General features: G+C 38.4%; 1 protein-coding gene across 1 annotated transcript in view; it reads right to left on the bottom strand.

Moving 5' to 3' along the window:
- Window positions 1–5622: 5622 nt before the first annotated feature.
- Window positions 5623–21996, bottom strand: part of RFX3 (regulatory factor X3) — a 188215-nt gene continuing 171841 nt past the window's right edge. Inside the window, exons 15-17 of the mRNA XM_052645026.1 lie at window positions 11314–11376; window positions 10337–10379; window positions 5623–5861 (exon numbers count right to left, since the gene is read on the bottom strand). Coding sequence (XP_052500986.1) covers window positions 5623–5861; window positions 10337–10379; window positions 11314–11376 — 345 coding nt within the window. The remainder of the gene's footprint in view (window positions 5862–10336; window positions 10380–11313; window positions 11377–21996) is intronic.

The raw sequence follows: 21996 nt of genomic DNA, 5'->3' as shown, positions 1-21996 counted from the left end.
CTCTAATAAAGACTTGTCCTCATTACTGAGCTACATAAAAACAATCCTTACCAAAGATTTCATTACTCAGGGCTTCCAATCCCAACATCATAATTCATTTAAAAAAAAACAAAGGAAAGAAGTGGAGGGGAGGGGAAAGGATCAAATACCAGAACCAAATACGAGACAAAATACATCTTTGAAAATAGGACATATTACCAATTACTTCAAACCAAAAGAAAAAAAAAAAAAAGAAATCCTAGGCAGTCACTTTGTAAGTGGCTTTTACTATTTAAGTAAAATTGGTAAACTAAACTCAGGTCTACTGGCACATAAAATCACTAGCAGCAATGATCAAGGCATGCAAACTTAGAAGCATTTACAGTAAATCATCATGAAGAATTCAAAAGAAGAGAGTTAAATTAAAACCCTTTGAGTATTGCATGTTAACACATGAGTAATTTGCATGGTTTGACTTCCTAAACTGCCTAAAAAAAGCAACGTTTACGGCAAACTTGCACTATGCTATGGATGTCCTTTCACCAGACATCAGAATAGGTTACACTCTTTATGAGCGCCTGGCTAGCGCAGCACAAGCACATCTGCAGATGATACGGCTCTCAAGTTCCCTTGAGCAGGGGACAAAGGGGGCCCAGTGCACGCAGAGAGGCCCTTGAACAAAGTCAGCAACTGTGTAAGCACACTGGCATTTACAGATACCAGAAGCAGTAGTCATAGCATCTCCTGACAGATGAGCTTAAAATCAAGTGCCATTCTATCTATATATAATTATTTTGACAAAGTATTAAAGTTTTGGAGCATAGATAAAATTATGCCCTACATGAAATTCCCAAACAATATTTTATGAGAGATCTAACTCCAAATAGCTTACCTGCCCCCATAGTTCAGCTTTTCTTTATCCACTCGTTTCTAAGGCTTCACTTACAACTGTACTTTCTAAAGCTAAATAAACGAGATCTTTTGTTCTGTTTGGGGAAAAAAAATGTAACCCTTTCTTTATCATACCTTTTAAAGGCAATCTAGGTACTTTCAATGTGCAGAGATCAGTAATGACATAGGTCTACAGGCCCATGTATTTGTCCTCCTTTTCTAGAGTTATGATGTGATGCTAGAAAAGTTGATTTTTTATTTTCTGTAAACAGTACACTTCCTTAGATGGCAGTGAATATTTGGGAATAAATATATCAAGCCCTCTTGAAGAAAATTAAGAGTTGTATATAAAATGCAAGTGTTCAGCATGGAAACACTTTATCTTCCTACCCCCCCTTTAAAAAAACAGCATAATTAGACATTTGGATATAGAGTATATTTTACCGGTCTAAGTCTAAATAAATGATCTGAAAGGCTTTTGTCCCCCATTGTATATCTTACAATGCTCAAAGGGTTAATACAAGGCATTACATTAAAGGGGTTTTCTAATACTAGAACTAAGCACTGAATTAATGCTTCTATTCCAGTTTTTAAAAATCACCAAACTTGCAGAAATACTAGGATTCCATTAATTGATTTGTTCTAACCACACACATGGAGGTTGATCTGATCTAGTGACAAGCCTAATTTTCAGTAGCACTGCATGTCAACCCCTCTCCCCCATGTTCTGGTGTGATTCATACAAATCATAAATTCTAACTTTAGTTTTTTGATGATTATTATTTTTCTCACCAGGAATTTGGAGGAGGGGAGGTTATAACAAAGGTTAATTTATTGTAATATAACCACTGCCTCAAATTGTACACAAAGGTGACTTGCCAAAGTTTTTTACTTTCTACTTGTGTCCACACAAGGAGGACCAACATCACAGTGACCTATACTTTTTTACACTAATGTTTCAAGCACAGCATTATTTTAGACATTTCAAATACATCTGAAGAATTTTTCAATTTGAAAATGCATCACAATTTGCACTTCTAGAGAGTGCGTTCATGTAAAAAGTTTCATGATTATGGTTATGAAACCATATTCAGTCCTGAATGACTTTGACAGCATTCTACAAGAACGTGTTCATTTTTACATGTCTACTACAAATCAAAGGCAGTCAATGATGCACACTACTAATTTTAGGTATGCAGTGTTAAAAATCATTTTCTAAAATTTACTTTTGTTTTTAAAGTACACCATCTAAAGAGAGGTGCATGAACCGTGCTATACAGTACAAGAAAAAGCACAAAAAGGAAAGCAGATTTCTGAAAAGGCAGTAAGACTTATACAGTCAGTCCAAACATAGTTTGGATGAGAATCCTGAAAAAGTGACCAGCCATTTGATATCCAGAGAAAAAATTTTAAATTGGGTCCTGTGTTCCAAGGAGATATTTCAGCCATTTCATCCCATTGTTCACTGGCTTTCTGAATGCAAATCTTTTGGGTATGACTCTCAAATTGTATCTGAAGGTCAAACTATACCCATGATACTCAATACTACTACATGCAAATATCTTTTTAGAAACTTAAAAATAGCCAACATGTCCTCCTCACATTTTTCCTCACCGAAAATCTAGCACTGGGTCTATATAGATACTTTCATGACTAGTATTTTATTACAATGTCAAGAAATATTAAGAGGTCCTTAAAATGTGTACTTTCACTCATCAGTAAATCTACTCTGAGAGTGTTACTGTCATAACATTATTTAGAAAAGATAATCGTTTCTGTGAATAAAAAAATGAAAAAAATTCAATGTTTGCTCCAATTTGCTCAACTGTATAAATTACGCTTTTATTTTCTAATAATATTTCACAATTCAAAGTCAAAATTGTTTAAGCTGTGTGTGTCTTTCTGTGGATTACAGATAACTGGAAATAGCAGAGACCACAGATGTTATTTTATCTATTGGTCAGAACTGCCTACCCTAGTCACAAAGAATCAATGTTCCTGTGTTCATAAAAGACATTAGAATATTGTAATATTTATTGAAATGTAATAATATTTGATTCCTCTCATCTGTCCTAATTTAGAACAAACCGTGAACAACTGGAAGAGATGTTGAATCCTGGAGGGTACCCAATCCCTAAATTCCATCAATCTAAATTTGCCCATTATTTATCAGATTCCTCTCACAACACAAATATATCCAACATTAAACAATGATAATAAATATTGAAAATCATTCAATAAACAAGATGAAACCAGTAAATACATTTGGTCCAATATAGATATAATATAGTTCTGGGGGTGGTGAATGGGAAAGTGAAAAAATTCAGAAAGGAGGGTCATAATGAAGAATGATTTTTTTCTTTTTAGATTTTAATTTTACCTGTAAACCTTTTCTAATGCACAATGACGTAGATACACATCTTTGCAGCTTTAAGGTGTTTTGTTTGTTTGCCTTTGTGTGTGTGTGATAGTGCAAATTCATTGCCTTTTGGGGAGGAAAAAGGGGAATGATCATTTAAATGATATTTAAAGAAGGTGATGCTAGGATGCTAGTGAAGACTTTCAAATATGTGAGTTGTATGATATAATTTTTAAATTATATCTAAATCTTTAAACTTAGGAAGCTTTGTTGATCTTAGTTATTTGAGTAGTCTAAGGCAATCAGGTAACAGCAGCTGAAATGTACTGCGTGTTACCCAATAAGCCATTTGGTATTTTCAGTTTAACAGATTAGATTGGCTCACTCTCTCCTTCCCACCCCCAACCCCAACCCTAATAAAACTGAGAAGATAAACCTCTTGAGTTTAACATAGGCCTCATTAATAATCTGTAAATCACTTTGTGCTTTCCCTTTTTTTGGCTCTGTGTATTTGTATACTATTTATTTTTGCTAATTAGCTTTTTTAGAACTATTTAAATAAATGGATGTGCCTGTTCCTTTTGTTAATAATTTGAGTGCTTAAAAGAACCTCACTTTTCACATAAATTAAAATTGGGATGGGTGTATCCTCTCTGGGATCTCACCTTCTGACTTTGTAGCTGACTCCTGCCCATGGACACTCCTGTGTGCATGGGCACACAGACACTGAGACACACAGAGAAACATTTAGACTGAAAAGATGCACTTCAATAAGTACCTGCTTATTTTGTTAATTTTCTTAAATTATAACTAGATAAGAATGGTCTAAAACATATATGATTTTATGTAACAAAGTTGGTAATTAAAAATAGCCTGCTACTCCACAACAGCGATCTGATCCTTAATCTTTAAGAAATGTGATTTGCAATCAAGTAATCTTCAGCTCTAGGAACAAAAATAAATTCATGGTCACTCAAAGAGGGGAAGTGATTTTTGTCTTTTTGTTTTGCTTAGCTTTCCCTAAATTTCCTTTGAAGAACATGTTACCTGTCCTCACTTCGGCAATCTGAAAATGACAGGCACACCTTGTCAAATGGATTGAAAAGGAATTCACATGAACAAAATAAGCCTTACTAAACCTTAGCTTCAGTTCTGTTTTAAGGCACCATGTAATAGCCGAGGTACGATGATCCCTGATGTACATTCTTCAATGGCACTGGTCCACCCAGCCACCTATCCAAATCCGACAGAATTGGAGATAAGCAGCAGTGCGGTGTGCCAGTTACACTGCCTTCAGGTTCTGTTTAAAATTTAAATCCACGTACTTTAGAAACCAGGAAATATTTTTGAAGGAAATAACGATATGCAGGTTGCTACATTCCTTGCATTCTATAAATTTTCTTTTACAATAGCAGCACATTGAACTACTATTAGGAAAAAGACCTGGAATAAAAGAAAGTCATCCAAATGGAATGGTTTCCTGTATGTCCAGCTCAGCATAAGTAGCGTGTACACTTAAAAAAAAAAAAGAAGTCAAGTCATTTTTTTCAGCTTCAGTATCTAACTACAACAGCCCCACTCAACAGCAGAATGCATCTGTGCAGTGGTCCCAAATACAGAATCAGTAGTCTTTAAACAGAGGAATTGGTATGCAAATAACAGTTAAAATTCAATGTTTAACGGAAGCTTGCATTAACATGGTTTAATAATTATGTACACAAATTATGTACTTATTAGCATAATCTCTTGCCATTCTGTCATTTACTCTGAACTGATAAATGCACAGCTCAATTTTTCTTCAGAGAAAAATAGATGACCTTCCCAACCCTCTAGCACTATAATAAAAATGCTTTGTATTCTCTCTCCGTACTCCAAAATGTTATCAAAATAGTGTCTTGTGGTTCTGTCCGATGAAAAGCACCTTTCAAAAGCAACTTTGATGCATCTGCTGCCAAATGTGCATGCCTCCAGTGTAAATCAAAGAAATCATTTCTTTTGATATTTCACAGAAGTGCATCTAATTAAAAACTTACACATGAAATCATACACCAAGACTAACAATCAACAATAAAATATTTTAAGCTACAAAAATGTAAATTACTTTTTAATTATAAGAAAACAAAAACACTGACATTAAGTGTTGTAAAAATCCTTCTTGACACCCAAAACTAAGGGAAAAAAACTCATTATTAAGAGGCAAATAATTTTGTTTATGTTAAAAAAAAAAAGACCTGGCAAAATACATACACCCATTCCATTTCACAACTCCGAAAAGGTAATGTTCAGCACAGATAGTATTTGACAACAGTCGACCTTCAGGCTTATTAAAATTTCAACTTAAGCCCAATATCAACAGGGTTAATGTTAGCTGGAAAAATACACTTTAATATCCTTTAGACTGCAGTGTAGGTATTTCCTGTAGCGCTGCACTGTCTGATAGTCTGAGTACTTGTGACGATGTGCTCACTGTGAATTGGATTCAGGAGGCTTGGCTGCACGCCACTCTCGAGAACGGGCTGCATGCAACCCACCGGAAATGCCTGGTTCAGCTCCGTTTTCTCTCTTTTGGCTTGAGGTTCTGAAGAGTCATCTAATTCCTCATCCATTTCACTTTCCACTTCACTGCCTTCATCTGCACAAACAAATAATACCAAGACTAGTACTAGAAGACAAACTGGAAAAGAGCAATCCACACATGCTTTAGAAACACTTTAATATAGTACGTTCGGAAATCAACTCCTTAGCCCTTCTTGGAGGACAAAGCTTGTGGGTTTTCCTTTCAATGGATTCTACCTGTGTCAGCGCCCTATTCTTTCAAACACAGCAAAGGTACTTTATTCTTGACCTGTTTGTGGCTCCTACCTTTAATAGTTCTTCTAAGAAGACCTTTGGAGTTTCCTAAAGTTTTTAAAGAGTAGCATAACTTGTGTCATTTTAAAGTAGGCACTTTGGTACACTATGCTGGTTTGCAGGGAATGTTGAGCTGAAAAATGCTAACTTAAAAAAAAAAAGGAAGAAAGAAAAGAGTACGGTTTCCTCTGAAGATCTACACTAGATATAAATTTCATCTGTGCTGATGTTAATACAGATAGGAACTATGTTGATTCACAAAATAACTAGAGCATATATAAGCAGGGGCTGTGTACACACCTTCTGTGCACATGAATGTTGTCGATCACAATATTAATTAGATCCTTAACTTTCCTTACAAAACATTATGAAGACTGAGGCACAGTATCAGATTTAAAAAGCACAATGAATTTCCTTCCTAGCAACACTGATAGTCTCTGTTAATAGCTGGTATTCATTTCTGGAAATTAGGTGTATTAAGCAGTCACTATTACCTCCAAATTTTAATACATTCTCTATTAACTAAAACATTGTTATAATGGAATACTATTTAATTTTTTCCAGCATGTGCTATTAAAATTCAAAAGCACAGCAGAGAGAGAAAATGGTCACACACAGCTTTACCACTGTGTAAGATTCTCCTCAGAGGAGTGGAGAGAATGCCTCTTCATGAGCGCTAAGTTTTAAACAGCTAGGGATATATTTCTGCTTGAGAAATCTTTTTATTGTAAATTCGCTGATGGTGCAGTGGTTAAGAGACTGCACTTTCACTGCTGGGGGCCTGGGTTTGATCCGTGGTTGGGAAACTAAGATCCCACAAGCTGTGAAGTGCAGTCGGAAAAAAACCTCTTTTTTTACTTCATCTTCAATATGTTTTATTGTTTACCCTTCCCCCACAAAAAAACCCACATATAATTACACCAAAACCTCATTTATAAATAAAGTAAATATATACTTACTCTTAGATATTTTTACTTTTTATGGTGACTTGTGTTAACAGAATTAGATCTCCATTACATTCTATGGCATGTTATGTATGAGTGTGTAACTGCTGCTGCTGCTGCTAAGCCCCTTCAGTCGTGTACAACTCTGTGCGACCCCAGAGACGGCAGACCACCAGGCTTCCCCGTCCCTGGGATTCTCCAGGCAAGAACACTGGAGTGGGTTGCCATTTCCTTCTCCAATGCATGAAAGTGAAAAGTGAAAGTGAAGTCGCTCAGTCATGTCTGACTCTTCGCGACCCCCTGGACTGCAGCCTACCAGGCTCCTCTGTCCATGGGATTTTCAAGGCAAGAGTACTGGAGTAGGGTGCCATTGCCTTAACTGAAAAAGTCAGTTGGACTCTTTCTAAAAGGTGTTGAGGCTAGTTTTGCCCTTTGAGGGCACTTCTGTAGAAGTTCTGCTAATATAGCTCTCAACATAAATGGGCTCCTTGACTTTTCTCCTTTTCCTATCAACTGGTGCAAAGATGGCTCCAGAGAGAAATGGTGAAGAATAACAGAGCCTCCATATGTGGTTGTGCAGGTCGAACAGTGTGCAGCTGCCAGGAGCAACATTTCTGGGAATGCTGGGTGATTAAAAAGGTTGATATTAGGTATATCAACTAGAAATGATATCTGTACTGCATTAAACAATATACAGAGAAGTTCTCTTAGAGGAGGCAAGATATCCTGGCTCACCTACTTATCCAGTTACCTTTGCCTCTGGAAAATGGACTTGATGATAACACTGCACTTTGTCAGAACATATCCAAAGGTCTGGAGGGCTGCAGCAGAGGACTACATTCCATAGACATTTGCTTCAATAAGAGGATCTGGTGGTTTAGATGGTGAAGAATCAGCCTGCAATGCAGGAGACCCATTGATCCCTAGGTTGATCCTTTGGTTGGGGAGATCCCCTGGAGAAGGGACTGGCTACCCATTCCAGTATTCTTGCCTGCAGAATCCCACGGACAGAGGAGCCTGGTGAGCTATAGTCCATGGGGTCCCAAAGAGTTGGACATGACTGAGCAAGTAATACTTTGATTTTCATGATACCTTTGTGGTTTTATATACATATATATATATGTATATATCAACAAAAGTAGGTCTGGAAGGGTCCTCTCATTAAATTCTTAATGTTTAAAATCAGAAGTGTCTTAGGCTTTTGACTATGAAGTTCTCACTTTCTATACTTTCTACTTCTCTGCATTATTTGAAATCTTTCTACAGAGCTAATATTACTTCCATTATCTGGAAAAAATTAAATTCTCATACTATATCAAAGAACCCACAAAAATTTCTTAAAAGATTTCACATTCAAGCCTTAGGTTCTGAATATGCTAGTGTGGTTATGTCTCAAGAAGCATCCAGCTGGGAGTGAATGGGACCAGCAGAGCCACCCAGGAAAGAGAGGGCGAGTCACACTGCTTCTTGGCTCCATCTCCACCAACTTTCCTGTGACTAGAAAATAGTGCCAAAATAATAAATGAGGCAGAAGTAAAAGAAAAAAAAAATCATTTCAAGCAGGCAGGCAAGTGGAGAGAGAGTGGGATGTCCTAAAACAGGCAATGGGGCGAAGGACAGAACAAACTCTCGTGTTCGAGGCCACCCTGCTTCAGGCCCACTCATGAGTGACAGGGCTCTTTTGGACAGGCTACCCAGGAGCACAAAAGCAAGCCCTTTCTCTAGTTCCCACGGACAGTTTACGCTTCTATAGAGACTAAAGATAAAATTCAAGTCTTTATAGAAAGACTTCTATAAAATTCAAGATATTTCCTAGGAACCTACTTGAAGTTGTAGGAATTTGGAACAAAAGAACAAAAACTAGGTGTTACTGAAGTTTATTAAAGACTTTGGTTCAACACTTGACAAAGAAGACTGGCTGCCAGCCAGTGTCTGGCCCAGAAGCAACATTTCTAGGACACCTCCAGGTACCCTGGGATGAAATCCCTGAATCTGAATTAGGAGGCTTTATCAGTGCATCATCAGGGTTGTCTTATGTTGTACCTGGGTTTCAACAGCTACTTTTCCTGCTCTGATATGACAAACTGGCCTCATCATTGATTTACTTTTCTAATGTTTCATCAGTTAATCCTAAATAATATATATTTGCAGCTATTTTATAGGGGCTATCATTTTCTACTTTTCCTGTTTTGCTATTATTGAGCTATTATATGTATTATTAAAATGGGAATTGAAGTGTACATGGTTGATAAATAGTGACAGGAGTTTAATGTGGGAGTGATATTGATTCACATAGGACTTTCCCGGCACATGACTGTCTCCCACCACCAGGAAGGCTCGGAAGCTGAACACTGAGGACCCTGGTACCGAATGCTGCAGAGAACAGCACAGCACCTTGCGTGTAGATTTCCTACATCCTTCCTCATGCCTCAGCTTCCCCGCTGGCTCTGTCCTGCAAGGGCTAACAGTATAGTTCTTCCCAATCTTTGTACACTTTGACTCCAAAACTCAATTCCTTAAACCTCAAGATGTCTTCACTTTGTGTGTGTGTGTGTGTGTGTGTGTGTGTGTGTGTGTGTGTTTTAAGAAAGGTGTACTTTCTTAAAGGTGTACTTTCTACAGTGCTTACTTATTAGAAATTTTACATCAAAATAAAATCTGAGATAGAATTTTTTTTCAGGAGTGTTTGTGTTTTCTGTTTCAACCTCATTTCCCCTTGAGCCCTTCTCTTTTTACTCTGGTGTCATAGGTTGTGAGTTTCTTCAGAATTATATATTGGGTTGTCATATTAGAATGGCAACGCTAATATGAAAATTCAAGAAGTATATATGTTACTCCCCCAATACTGATTGTGCTTTTATAGTAAACTTCACTATCTCTGAGTTCCCTTTCTACTGAAAAGTATGAATTAGTGACTTGGGTAGGCTGAGGAATCTTTTTCTTGCCGAGTGGACCTTGAATAAAAATATTTGACCCAATTTTATCACTTTTCTCCAGGACTTCGATGAAGGCCAGAAAGAATTTCTTGTTACTTGTAATCAACTGCAGGCAAAAAGTCAAGAAGAGTTTAAGCTGCATTTAAATTCAATTTTTGCACTTAATATACATAACATAAGGAAAGCATAGAACTGGAGAAATAGTGAAGCATTTCAAAAGACACAACTGTCATATTCATCAAGGATTCTATGCCATTTCCACAAAATGGAAATGTATGTGTACATATACTTTATATATGTACATATACTGCATTTTCCTCTGAGAACTTCTTACTCAAAAAAAGTCCTTAAAAATGTACATTATTTTCAGTTCTTACCTTTATCCAGATTTCCAGGAGACACAGCATTTAAATCACCAAACTGCAAAACAATAGTCATTTGTGCAACAGTTACTACCAGGTGGAATAAAATAATATTCTAAGAGACTGTAGAAAAACACCACAATATGACTTTTTAAAACTGTAAACTAGTGACCATTTTGATCTCTAACTACATGGGTCACCTAATTTTCCAATCAAACCTGTCGAATTTGAACAGTTTAAACTGTGTCACAATTTAGCTGTCTTAGCCTCTTCACAAAAGGATAACAATTTTCTCTGCCTTCCATGCTCCATTTTGCTTTTCATTAGTTGAACTCAGCAGTGAAGAAATAGGGGCCTGGCTGACCTGGATGAAGATGGATGTGGCAGAATAGATTTGGAAACGCTCTGATGAAGCAGGATGCATTAACTCCACCCCTGTTAACTCCAAGAGTCCACCTGCAGTCTACATTACAGAAATGTGGTCCAGCCACATGTTTGAACTCCGCTTTTGGAGTTTTTATTAGTAGAAGTGAAAAACAATAGGAGCCCCAACAACTGAGAGTATTTATTTTTACGAAACCTTGGAGACTTCTTATAATTTGATCTTTTTATTTACTAAGATACAGGGTCCCAAAGTAAAAAAGAAAGGCATTGTTACGAATGCAACAAAAAAGGGCTTAAAACAATATGGAACAATTAATATTATTCAGCTTAGACTTTAATTTCTACCTTGGTTCAAAAGCTTAATGATATTTTTACAGTGAAAAATACACTTTGAGATTCTCAGGATGAACAAAGATGGATACACTGAAAAACCCTGAAGAGCAGAGGTCGCGAAGCTAATCAGGAAAAGCTGAAGTGAAGTCTCACAGCACCTGCTTTTCAAATGGTAAACATTACTGTTTTGAAAGCTGAAGATTCAGAATAAGTCATTAGTAGAAATTCAGACTTCTCAAAAAGCTTAGAAAGGGTAAGAGAGAAATTCTACTTACATTTGGAAGTTTGCTTATAAAAAGTTCCATGATAGTAGTATTTTTTTCACCTACAAAGTATGTCTACAAAGTAATAAAACTAACCTTATTTTGCAAATATACACACATTATTAGTTTTTACCTAGACATGTATTATTCTTCACAGTAGCTACCTTAGGAGCCTCTACATTTATTCCAAGTTTTAAGAGTCCAGAACTCCTCTTTGATAATCGACGTCAAGAGTTAGTTTATGTATCATTCAAGAAAGCCCATCTTGTTGTTTTTACATCAAACAACCACCCCAAATACTCTGCATTTTCTTCACTGTGTTTGATCTAAGATGATTTTTGATTACTCATCAAAGTCAAATGTATCTCTACCACAATTCTGGGTATCCAAAATAATGTGTCATCTTGCTCTTTATTATTTCTTAGCAGGTTCAGAGGCAGTTTTAAAAAACAGCATTCCACAACATTGTAAGCCATGAGGTTATTAATGGAACAAACGTGTAGCCTCCCTAGGTGACTGCTTTGAAAGGGACAAGCCCTCCTGGATGCATAACTCTCAGCATGTTTGTTTGAAAGACTGCCCCATCGCCTTACATTTATATCCCTTAGGCAGTAAACACAAAATGATAAGTACTGAACTGTTGTTTTTAAGTTGTTCCTGTTCACATGGCTCAGAACCTTATGCTAGTCTAAATAAACACCACAGTTTAAATTATATAGGATTTCTTGAACTAGAGAATAGAAGTACTAAAAATCACAACAGGATTTTCTTTACCTATTTTTGGTATTATTTAAATATTTTAGGACTATAAATAGAGAATGCTCAAAGCTGAAAGGTCAGTTCGTTATTTCTATTTGACATACAGAATTAGAGTTTTATTTCTTGTAAATGAGTACTTAACAACACTTAGGACCCCATACTGGAAACAAGTTGGCACTGATGAATCTAAGCATACTTCTATACCTATAAAAAGTGAACACACCATTTGTTTTTGATAAATCCTGAGAAGTTTTTTTGAAACGAAATTATTCCTGCTACTGGTGATCAATAATACCATGCAGAGTGGCTAAAACCAAACTCTGGACACATCTGAAAATTTTTCCTCAAAATAAACACTGCTTTTTAGTTGCTACTTAACTGAAAATATAACATCTTAATATAGATATTTTTCTTGAAAATTTCTGCTTAATCTGAATGAATGTATCTGATTACTGAGCTTCCCTAGTGGCTGCAGACAGTAAATCTGTCTGCAGTGCAGGAGACTCAGGTTCCCAGGTGGCGCTAGGGGTATAGAGCCCACCTGCCAATGCAGGAAACACATGCATGGGGGGTTCGATCCCTGTGTCGGGAAGACCCCCTGGAAGAGGGCATGGCACACACTAGTATTCTTGCTTGGAGAATCCCATGGACAGAGGAGCCTGGCAGGCTACAGTCCATAGGGTCGCAAAGAGTCAGACACGACTAAAGCGACGACTTAGCATGCACGCACACACATCTGATTACTCAGGATGATAAAAATAAAAACCCAAACAACTGAAATCTCTGATTGTTATGCTCATTAGTAAATAAGTATTTGCACACTCAATGCTGTAGGCTTGTGACCACGTACTGTGGGGGACAATGTACCAATAATAATAATAATCTATGAGACACTGCCAATGCCTCTAGGTGTCTCTGGGATTAATTGCAAAGTTAATCCCAGGGTAGATTTAAAATAAAAATCTTGTGAATAAGAGATTTTAATATCTCTATATAGTGCAAGGTAAAGGTTTTTATATGCATTTTATGGGTGAGGAAACAATATACACATATTAAGGAAAAAAATCACTTTAATCTTATAGATAGACTAAGACTAGAAAAATCAGTTCATTCACTCAGGATTCAAAAAATATTTGCTAAGAGCTTACTATGTGCTAGACACTGCCGGCCAGTTCTAGTCAGGTTAGTCTGGAAATGCTCCCTCTTTCTGAAGGTGAATATCAAAATTTGCTTATGTTGGAAAGGGCAGGTGGTTTAGCCAAAAGTGAAGACAGCCTGGGAAACCTTCAGGAAGGCTTTAGAAGTACAGGGTTATTAGAAAGGGAAATCAGTTGCAGGGGGAACGGGAGTGAGCAGCGGGTAAAGTAGCAGGAAGGCACGGGAGGCAGGGAAGACTGAGGCGGGCATAAGGAAGACACAATCCCAGATGGGAGAGAGACCACATGGACCTAAATGAGGCCGGCACAAACCGGCAAGAGCAGAGGAGGAGAGACATGATACAGATGAAAAAATGGAGGTTGGCAAGAAGGTCCAGAGGTCAGTGTAAGCTTACGCTTCAGAAATCAGAAAAACTGTTACTGTTTTCTAATTTCCCTTGCTGCACAGGGGACTGGAGGGGACTGCTATTCACTGAGGTGACATCTTAACAATTTATAAAGTACAGTCATGGTTTAGTAGGTGGTTGGTTTCCTCTCAAATATAAGGATGCCAAATATTGCCTTCTCTATGTCACTTCCTCAGAGAGCCTTTTCCTCACAACCTTACGTAAGTATCACTGCCTCACAAAACGGAGAAGGCAATGGCATCCCACTCCAGTACTCTTGCCTGGAAAATCCATGGATGGAGGAGCCTGGTAGGCTGCAGTCCATGGGGTCGCTAAGAGTCGGACACGACTGAGCGACTTCACTTTCACTTTTCACTTTCATGCATTGGAGATGGAAATGGCAACCCACTCCAGTGTTCTTGCCTGGAGAATCCCAGGGACGGCAGAGCCTGGTGGGCTGCCATCTATGGGGTCACACAGAGTCGGACACGACTGAAGTGACTCAGCAGCAGCAGCAGCAGCATCACAAAAAAAGTTTATGAATTTGGCAAGGTAAGGAGCTTAATCTTACAGCTATTGAAAACACATTAATCTGTTTAACATTATATAGGAAATATGATGGTGTTAGACCACCATATTTCCTAAATATAGCATTGAGTATGCAATATTGAGACCAGATATTCTGACTATCAGTTTAGGAAGGGAGGGAGTTAGGGATTAGCAGGGAGAGATGGAAAGGGGGAGAAGGTCAAAGAGAGAGAATGTTCCATACAAGGAGGAGAGAATATAACTTAAGGGACTTAACATGTGCTCTGGGGTAGAAAGCATATGGCCTTGTATGTACAAAGGAATTAAAATTGTCAGCCATATAGATAAATAGGGGACATTCTAAAGCAGAAACTGAATGGGATGCAGAGAAAGCATATCTGTTATTTTTAGGAAGACAGACTTCTTAACCTTAGAAACTGTTTCCTCCAGGCCTTACAAGGGGTCATAATAATGAGCATGCTCCTAGACAAGAGCAGACTGAAAAATGTGTGGTCAAGGCAGCCAACAGGTGTCTGCTAGACCATGAGTTCACAACGAGTAGTAATGGCCAGGAAGTATAAGTGGGAGACTTGTCAGCATAGCCAGTGTGACCACAGGCAGCATCCCTGGGAGTGACCCTGAGTATGACCCTGACTTGTGGCCATGCAGCTGAGAAGGGGTTCATCACAGGACGTGATGCACAAGAACAGGCACCAAGAGAGGAAGCAGGCTTGGCACAGGAGAACGCAGCCCGCAGATCTACTCCAGAGACCACTACCTGTCAGATCCAGCAGCAGCGAACTTTCCACAGGGAGGGAGGCAAGCTGTGTATTCTAATAGCTGGAAACTGAAGTATGCAGAGGATGCCAGGGGGCCCAGACAGCAAGCTGGGGAGGCTCCACGGGAGCCCACAACACAGAGACTAGGGACAGAAGGAAGGTGTCCAAAGCCTGAGACAAAGACCTCACTCACTGGGATGCTGGAAGAGTTTACCCCATTCTGGGGAGGGAGGATTCATCAGGAATCATGACATCATCTGGGCAGCCAGGGAAAATCTGAAAGGTATGTTAATGTTCCATTTGGGAAAACTGTGTTTTCCTTGGCCATTTTTTCACTCTAGAAGTAGACTTTTCTATGTATTTCCAAATAGCTTTACTGAAGCCTGCAAAGATGGGTAAGATTTCTGCTAGTCTGCTTCATGCCAAGGAAAATTCTGCCAAATATTCACTGTTGGTTCTACCCTTTCAGGCTAGCTGGCCGTCCTGGCAACTTGTGCTGTTGGCTACTCTATACCCAGGTAGCTTATTTTTATCATGATTCTGACTCCTCAGGATTTTTTCCCTTCTGCACCCTAGGGACACAGTAACTTATCTGCCTTTATATGGTTTCAAAATCTCTAAGAAATTAAACAAACTACTATAGTCGTTTGTAGCAGCATAGTAGCTCAGACAGTAAAGAATCTGCCTGCAATGCAGGAGACCTGGGTTCGACTCCAGGGTGGGGAAGATCCCCTGGAGAAGGAAATGGCAACCCACTCCAGTATCCTTGCCTGGAGGATTCTGTGGACAGAAGAGCCTGGTAGGCTACAGTCCATGGGGTTTCAAAGAGTTGGACATGACTGAGCAATTAACACTTTCACAAGAATATATTTACAGCACAGGGAAATAAAGGCATTAGTTTGTAACGACTTTAGATGGGGAGTAAAATCGATAAAAAGAGTGAATCACTATTCTGTCCATGTGAAATTAATATTGCCAAGCAATTATATTTCAAGAAAAAAACCTCTAAGAAGCACTCATGAGTGAGCAAGCAGGTAGTGAAAAAGAAGGAATACAGGCCTTAGATGCTTTTGAGGAGAAAAGTAATTTCAAAAACAGGAATATTTAATGCTACCACTAGGTCAAACCAAGAGGAGCCTCTGTCCTGAGCCCCACGTCACAGAGGGCCCTGCTTTGGCTTTCCTATGGCCGTGGCCCTTCCCACAGGGCAAGGGTCACGTGGGTGTGCCCTCCAGAAGCCTGTATTTTACTCCTACCCCTCAGACCATACTTCTGTTATCTGAGATCCCAGAATTTCCTGCCTAAAACCCCAAAGTCCCCTTTCAGGCCTGTACAGGTCTCTTTCTAAGTCCACCTTTGGGAAGAAAGAAGGGATAGCTGGTGTGGGGGTTGGTGTAGGGGAAGCAGCAGCTATTCGCAAAAGACAGACAAAACCTGAACACTGGATCAAGGTGTCCACAAGCATGAGCACAGGCTCTTCACAATATAGGTAGGGAATGATACCTAAGAGAAGAGAAGTGGTCTACGGGACAGAGGCTGGGCCACGGCTCAGCTATGTCTATGTCACCATATTCTGATACAGAACTAGGAGGAGCCTAAGAATTTTAAATTTAAATCCAGTCTTCCAAATTATTATCAAAATATATTTTTCAACCTAGATGGATAGAACAGGTTTTATTTCTAGTTTGATTCATAACTTTTAGAATATTCAGATGTAGGATACCATAGGCCCTGTCAATGTTTGGGTGGGGCCCAGCAGTATACCCTTTATGCAACTAAAACTATAGGCTGATAAGAAAGAAACTTGGTGCTTTTAAGTACAGACAGGCTCCCACTGAGGCCACCTTCACTATCTATCAGAAAACCATGGTATTAATTTATTCTGTCAGAGGAGCACTTCTTATTTTGATTATGCCACTTCCCCTTTTTGAAAATTATTAACTGGGGAGACAAGGGTGATGAGAGTGTAGAAACATGTTCTCTTTGTAACAAGAAGACTTTTACCACTAGAGTGAATCAGATTTGAAGTACTTGTAGGATTATCACACCTGGCCCATATAAATGTTGAAAGTCTCTCATATTAAAGTATATTTTAGTACAGTGATGGTGAAAAGCAGAAAACCATTCCTGTGAATTAAGGAGCTTACCCATCTCAAACAAGGACTTTTTTTCCCAGGAGGACCAGCGACCACCATCTTCACCTGTGTCTGTGAGCAAAAATACCAGGAAGACAACGGGCAGGGCCAGACACATGGGCTGGGTACAGGAAGACAGAGTGTGGCAAGGAGGCCAGCAGGGGGCGCTGTCATGCTTAATCTACGCCCGGGAACCTTTCACACCTAGCTGACTCCAAAGCTGGGGCTACCAGCGAACTGTTTCTAAGCGAAGAGCCCAGTGGTGGACATTGTTGACGAGGACAGTGTGCTGAATTTCCCTTCCTATTGTCTACACTGACCATTTTAGTTCTTGAAAAATGTCCAGAAATCTTGGATTTCGATTTTTTTCTCTTTGCCCACTTCCAAACTCTCTGGGAAAACCAAGCTCCAGTTGTAAGCACTCATGAAAACCCAACTTCATACAGAGGCTCTCTGAAATACTGAAGGCATATTCTGGGGAGAGGGAGCACATCACCCTCTAGGAGTTAGTCTAGGAGCTTTATTTTCCCGATATGGAAATCCAGAATGTTCATCATGAAATGAAATGAGACATTCTGTTAGCTGGTATTGTTTCATTTTTTCTACTTCCTACCATGAATGAGGGCTTCCCTTGTGGTTCAGCTGGTAAAGAATCGCCTGTGATGAGGGAGACCTGGGTTCAATCCCTGGGTTGGGAAGATCCCCTGGAGAAGGGAAAGGCTACCCACTCCAGTATTCAGGCCTAAAAAATTCCATGGACTGCATAGTCCATGGAGTTGCTAAGAGTCAGACATAACTGAGCAATTTTCACTTCACCATGAATGAAGGATTGATGCTGAAGGTGAAGCTTTAATACTTAGGCCACCTGATGCAAAGAGCCCACTCACTGGAAAAGGCTTGTGGCTCAGAAAGATTGAGGGCAGGAAGAAAAGGGGATGAAAGAGAATGAGATGGTTGGATAGCATCACTGACTCGATGGACATGAGTTTCAGCAAATGCCAGGAGACGGTGAAGGACAGGGAAGCCTGGCACGCTGCAGTCCATAGGGCTGCAGAGTTGGATGTGACTTAGTGCTTGAATGACAACAACAATCTTGAATGAGTATTATGGGGGCATCTATTGCTTGAACAACAACAACAATCTTGAATGAGTATTTTGGGGGCATCTATTGCTGCATTGTGTTTACACCAGATCTCTAAGCAAAACTCCATTCCCTGAAGAGGATGTGAGGAGAGGTTAGAGCCCAGAGCAAGCCACGAAGGAAACCAAGTAGAGGAAGCTAATGTACAGGGATCCAGCCCAGAGGGACAAGGTTGCAGCTCTGAGGTGCTGAGTCAATAGATGCTTTTCTCAAATGCAAGGAGAGTAAGGAGCGGAATGATAAACCAGGAAAGAGGAAAAAAATTGGAAAATATCTACAGAGATAACTCTTAGAAACTTGGAGGATGAAGTGTAGGAGAAAGGTTTTCCAGGGGGTCACTTCTATCATTTATTTTCAAGCTGTTAGAATTGTGCTAATGTAGAGGAGCAGATTTACAGCTAAAAGCAAACTGCAAATTCTAAAAACATAATTTTGATTTAGGTCTAGTCTGTGGGTGGGTACAGAGGAACTGAAGGGTATAATTTGTTGCTGTTGTTGTTTTCTGGCAGATTAAGCTTTCCAATTGCAATTTGCTTAGACTAATACTCTATTTAGTTTGCTAACTAACAAAAAGTGGAAAGGGGAAGGGTGGTAGGACTATCAAGATGCAGCCTGCGAAACAGAGGAAAGAAGCCTTGCCCTGGAACAACATAATGCAAGCTTTCACGCCAGGCATCTAGTGTGTGTGAGACTGTGAGTGTGCATGCATTTGGGGGGAGTTGTAAAGTACAGAAATAAATCAGTCCCTGTTTTGAAACTATCTATAAACAACTTATGCAGTGAAAAATTAAAATGTGGATTGAACTCATTTGGCTATCTGGGATGAGACTGACCCACTTTCTACAGTCAGCTCTACCACTGACTAGTTCTGATATTGGGTGACTTTCAACCTGTATTTTCCTTACGGGTGAAATGGGGACAGGAAGAGATTCTTTGCAAGATTTTGGTGAATATTAAATAAGAATGTAAGGCATTCAGCACAGTAATTGTCACCAGGCCAGTCCTCAATTAGAAAAAAAAATATTAATAAAAAGTAAGCTTTGTTATAAATAATAAAACTTTTGACAAGTACTCATTATACTTGTTAAGTCACTACTGTTCCAAGATGCATTTTTTTCCTGCAAATGATTTTAACTTGTGATATAATCCCTTTTAAAATATTCTATAACAAGTCTATTATTCAACAAGTACATTTTCAGTGTATTCCCTTGGTGCACTAGAATAATAGTGCTCACTGAAATCTGTTTATCATTAATTTGATTTTGAGCATTCATGCTTGTTTACAATGGTTGTACTTCTATCAAATGGAACTTTTTCACTCAATTTTTATCCTAAAGGCTTGTCTGTGAATTATTATTGCTCTTCTCCACTTTTTAGGTTTTAAACAGTTTTTTCCCTTTCCCTCTGAGTATATCAGTATTACTGAAGCCAAGACAGTTTTCTTTTAATGGTAAATCCTTAAGAGTGCCTTAATTTTTTCACTAAAAATATTACTAAAATATTATATTTTTAATATTGATATTCACAACTAAAAATTAAAGCATGTTTTGGTTCCTAATTTTATTTTAAAAAGTTGATTAGAGATAGATGTCTTAGATATTCTATTAAGTATAATTAAATTATGATAAAGACAATTTAAATATACTTAATACATTAAACATAAAAATGTTTGTCACAAAGTCATTTTATGTAGCAATACAAATCTGTAGATTCAATGACTATATTAAAACAACATATATTTTAAAGTAATAAAGCATTTTTGCCATAAACTTCCAAATATACTTCAAACAGTCATAAAATCCAAATAAATGGATATTTTTCTGCTCAGTTCTCTGTGTCAAAGCTGCACAGAAAACCTTATGATTTTTAAAAGAATTTAACAAGTGTGCAAACAGATGCAACTTGTTTATTTTATTCCTTCTCTTCAAATTTTATCACTGCCAGAAAGTCTATTGGTATACTTATAATATTTAAATAAAATTCAAAAAATTGCATAAATTTTAGCAGTAAATAGTTTCCTCTTTATCACCCAGACAAAAAATAAAAATAATAATGTCATTTTTGAAATGCAAATACTTTGAATAACTTGCTAGTTGGTGTTATATAGTAGCAGGCTTGACATTTAGAAGAAAACTCATAGTGGTGATGCTCTTTTGTTTGGGAGTTCCATTACATGGTAGCCTTCATTTCAACAACTGAAATAGTGCTACAGGGAATGCAAAAATATAACTGTATGTTTGTGTACAGTCTTTATACGTAAAACATGAGGTATTGGTCTCTCCTGCTTGCTCAAATAATGTAAATAATTTTAATTTAAAAACATGTATTGAATTCACATTAATGAAAAGATGCATTGTCCCTTAAGCTACTTTAAAAGGGAAACCTTTCCCCTTGCCTTTGGATCTATTTAGCTGACTCTCTTTAGTCACTAAGTCATGTCTGACTCTTTGCAACTCCATAGACTGTAGCCCATCAGGCTTCTCTGTCCATGGGATTTCAAGGCAAGGAGAGTGGAGTGGGTTGCCATTTCCTTTTCCAGGGGAACTTCCCAATCCAGGGATTGAACCCATGTCTCCTGCATTGCAGGCAGAATTTTTATGGCTGAGCCACAAGGGAAGCCCCTTAGCTGTCTGATATCTGTCCCACATACAACACCTATAAATGCAAAACAAAAGTCCAGTAAGTTTGTGACTATTTTTCCACTTTCCCATCACTAATATCTGAACTATTCTTGCTTCAGTCTCACTCTATCCTGCAGCAGGTAACAAACATGGCAGAATACCAGCAAGGGTTAATCCTGCCAGGGTGCTTGGCTTCCAAACCTGATTTTATAAGCTAGTAGCTGTGTGACTCTGTGTGACTTGATGGTTCTGTGTCTCATTTCACTGTTTGTAAAATGAGTTAAAAATAATATTCACTCACAAATGAATATTATTCCTTAAGTATTATTAGTATAATAGTAATAACGTATTATTCTTTAAGTATTCATGTCTGACTCTTTGCGACACCATGGATTATACAGTTCAGGGAATTCTCCAGGCCAGAATACTGGAATGGGTAGCCTTTCCCTTCTCCAGGGGGTCTTCCCAACCCAAGGGATCAGACCCAGGTCTCCCACATTGCAGGCAGATTCTTTATGAGCTGAGCCACCAGGGAAGCCCTAAGTATTCCTATATCTCTTTAATTTTCCTTTGCAGTATTTCTCAGAATTTATAGCTATATAGTTATGTGAACATTTAACAAATATGTATCCACTACTAAAATATAAGTTCCGTGAATGCAGTGTCAAAATTCATCTTGTTCCTTACTATATACTAAACATTATAGAATAGATGTGTAAGACTGTGTGGATCATGACAAACTGTGGAAACTTCTTAGAGATGGGAATACCAGACCACCTTACCTGCCTCCTGAGAAACCTGTATGCAGGTCAAGAAGCAACAGAACCAGACATGGAATGACAAACTGGTTGAAAACTGGGAAAGGAGTACGTAAAGGTTTTATATTGTCACCCTGCTGATTTAACTTCTACGCAGAGTACATTATGTGAAATGCTGGGCTGGATGAAGCACAAGCTGGAATCAGGATTGCCAGAAGAAATATCAATAATCTCAGATATGCAGATGACACCACCCTAATGGCAGAAAGCGAAGAGGAACTAAAGAGCCTCTTGATGAAAGTAAAAGAGGAGAGTGAAAAGGCTGGTTTGAAACTAAACATTCAGAAAATTAAGATCATGTCATCTGGTTCCATCATTTTATGGCATGGGGAAATAGATGGGGAAACCATGGAAACTGACAGATTTTATTT

The sequence above is a fragment of the Budorcas taxicolor genome, chromosome 8 (genome assembly GCF_023091745.1).
Source record: "Budorcas taxicolor isolate Tak-1 chromosome 8, Takin1.1, whole genome shotgun sequence".
NCBI lineage: Eukaryota > Metazoa > Chordata > Mammalia > Artiodactyla > Bovidae > Budorcas > Budorcas taxicolor.
The sequence above is the reverse complement of the archived record's forward strand: the minus strand, read 5'-3'. Positions and strand labels throughout refer to the sequence as shown.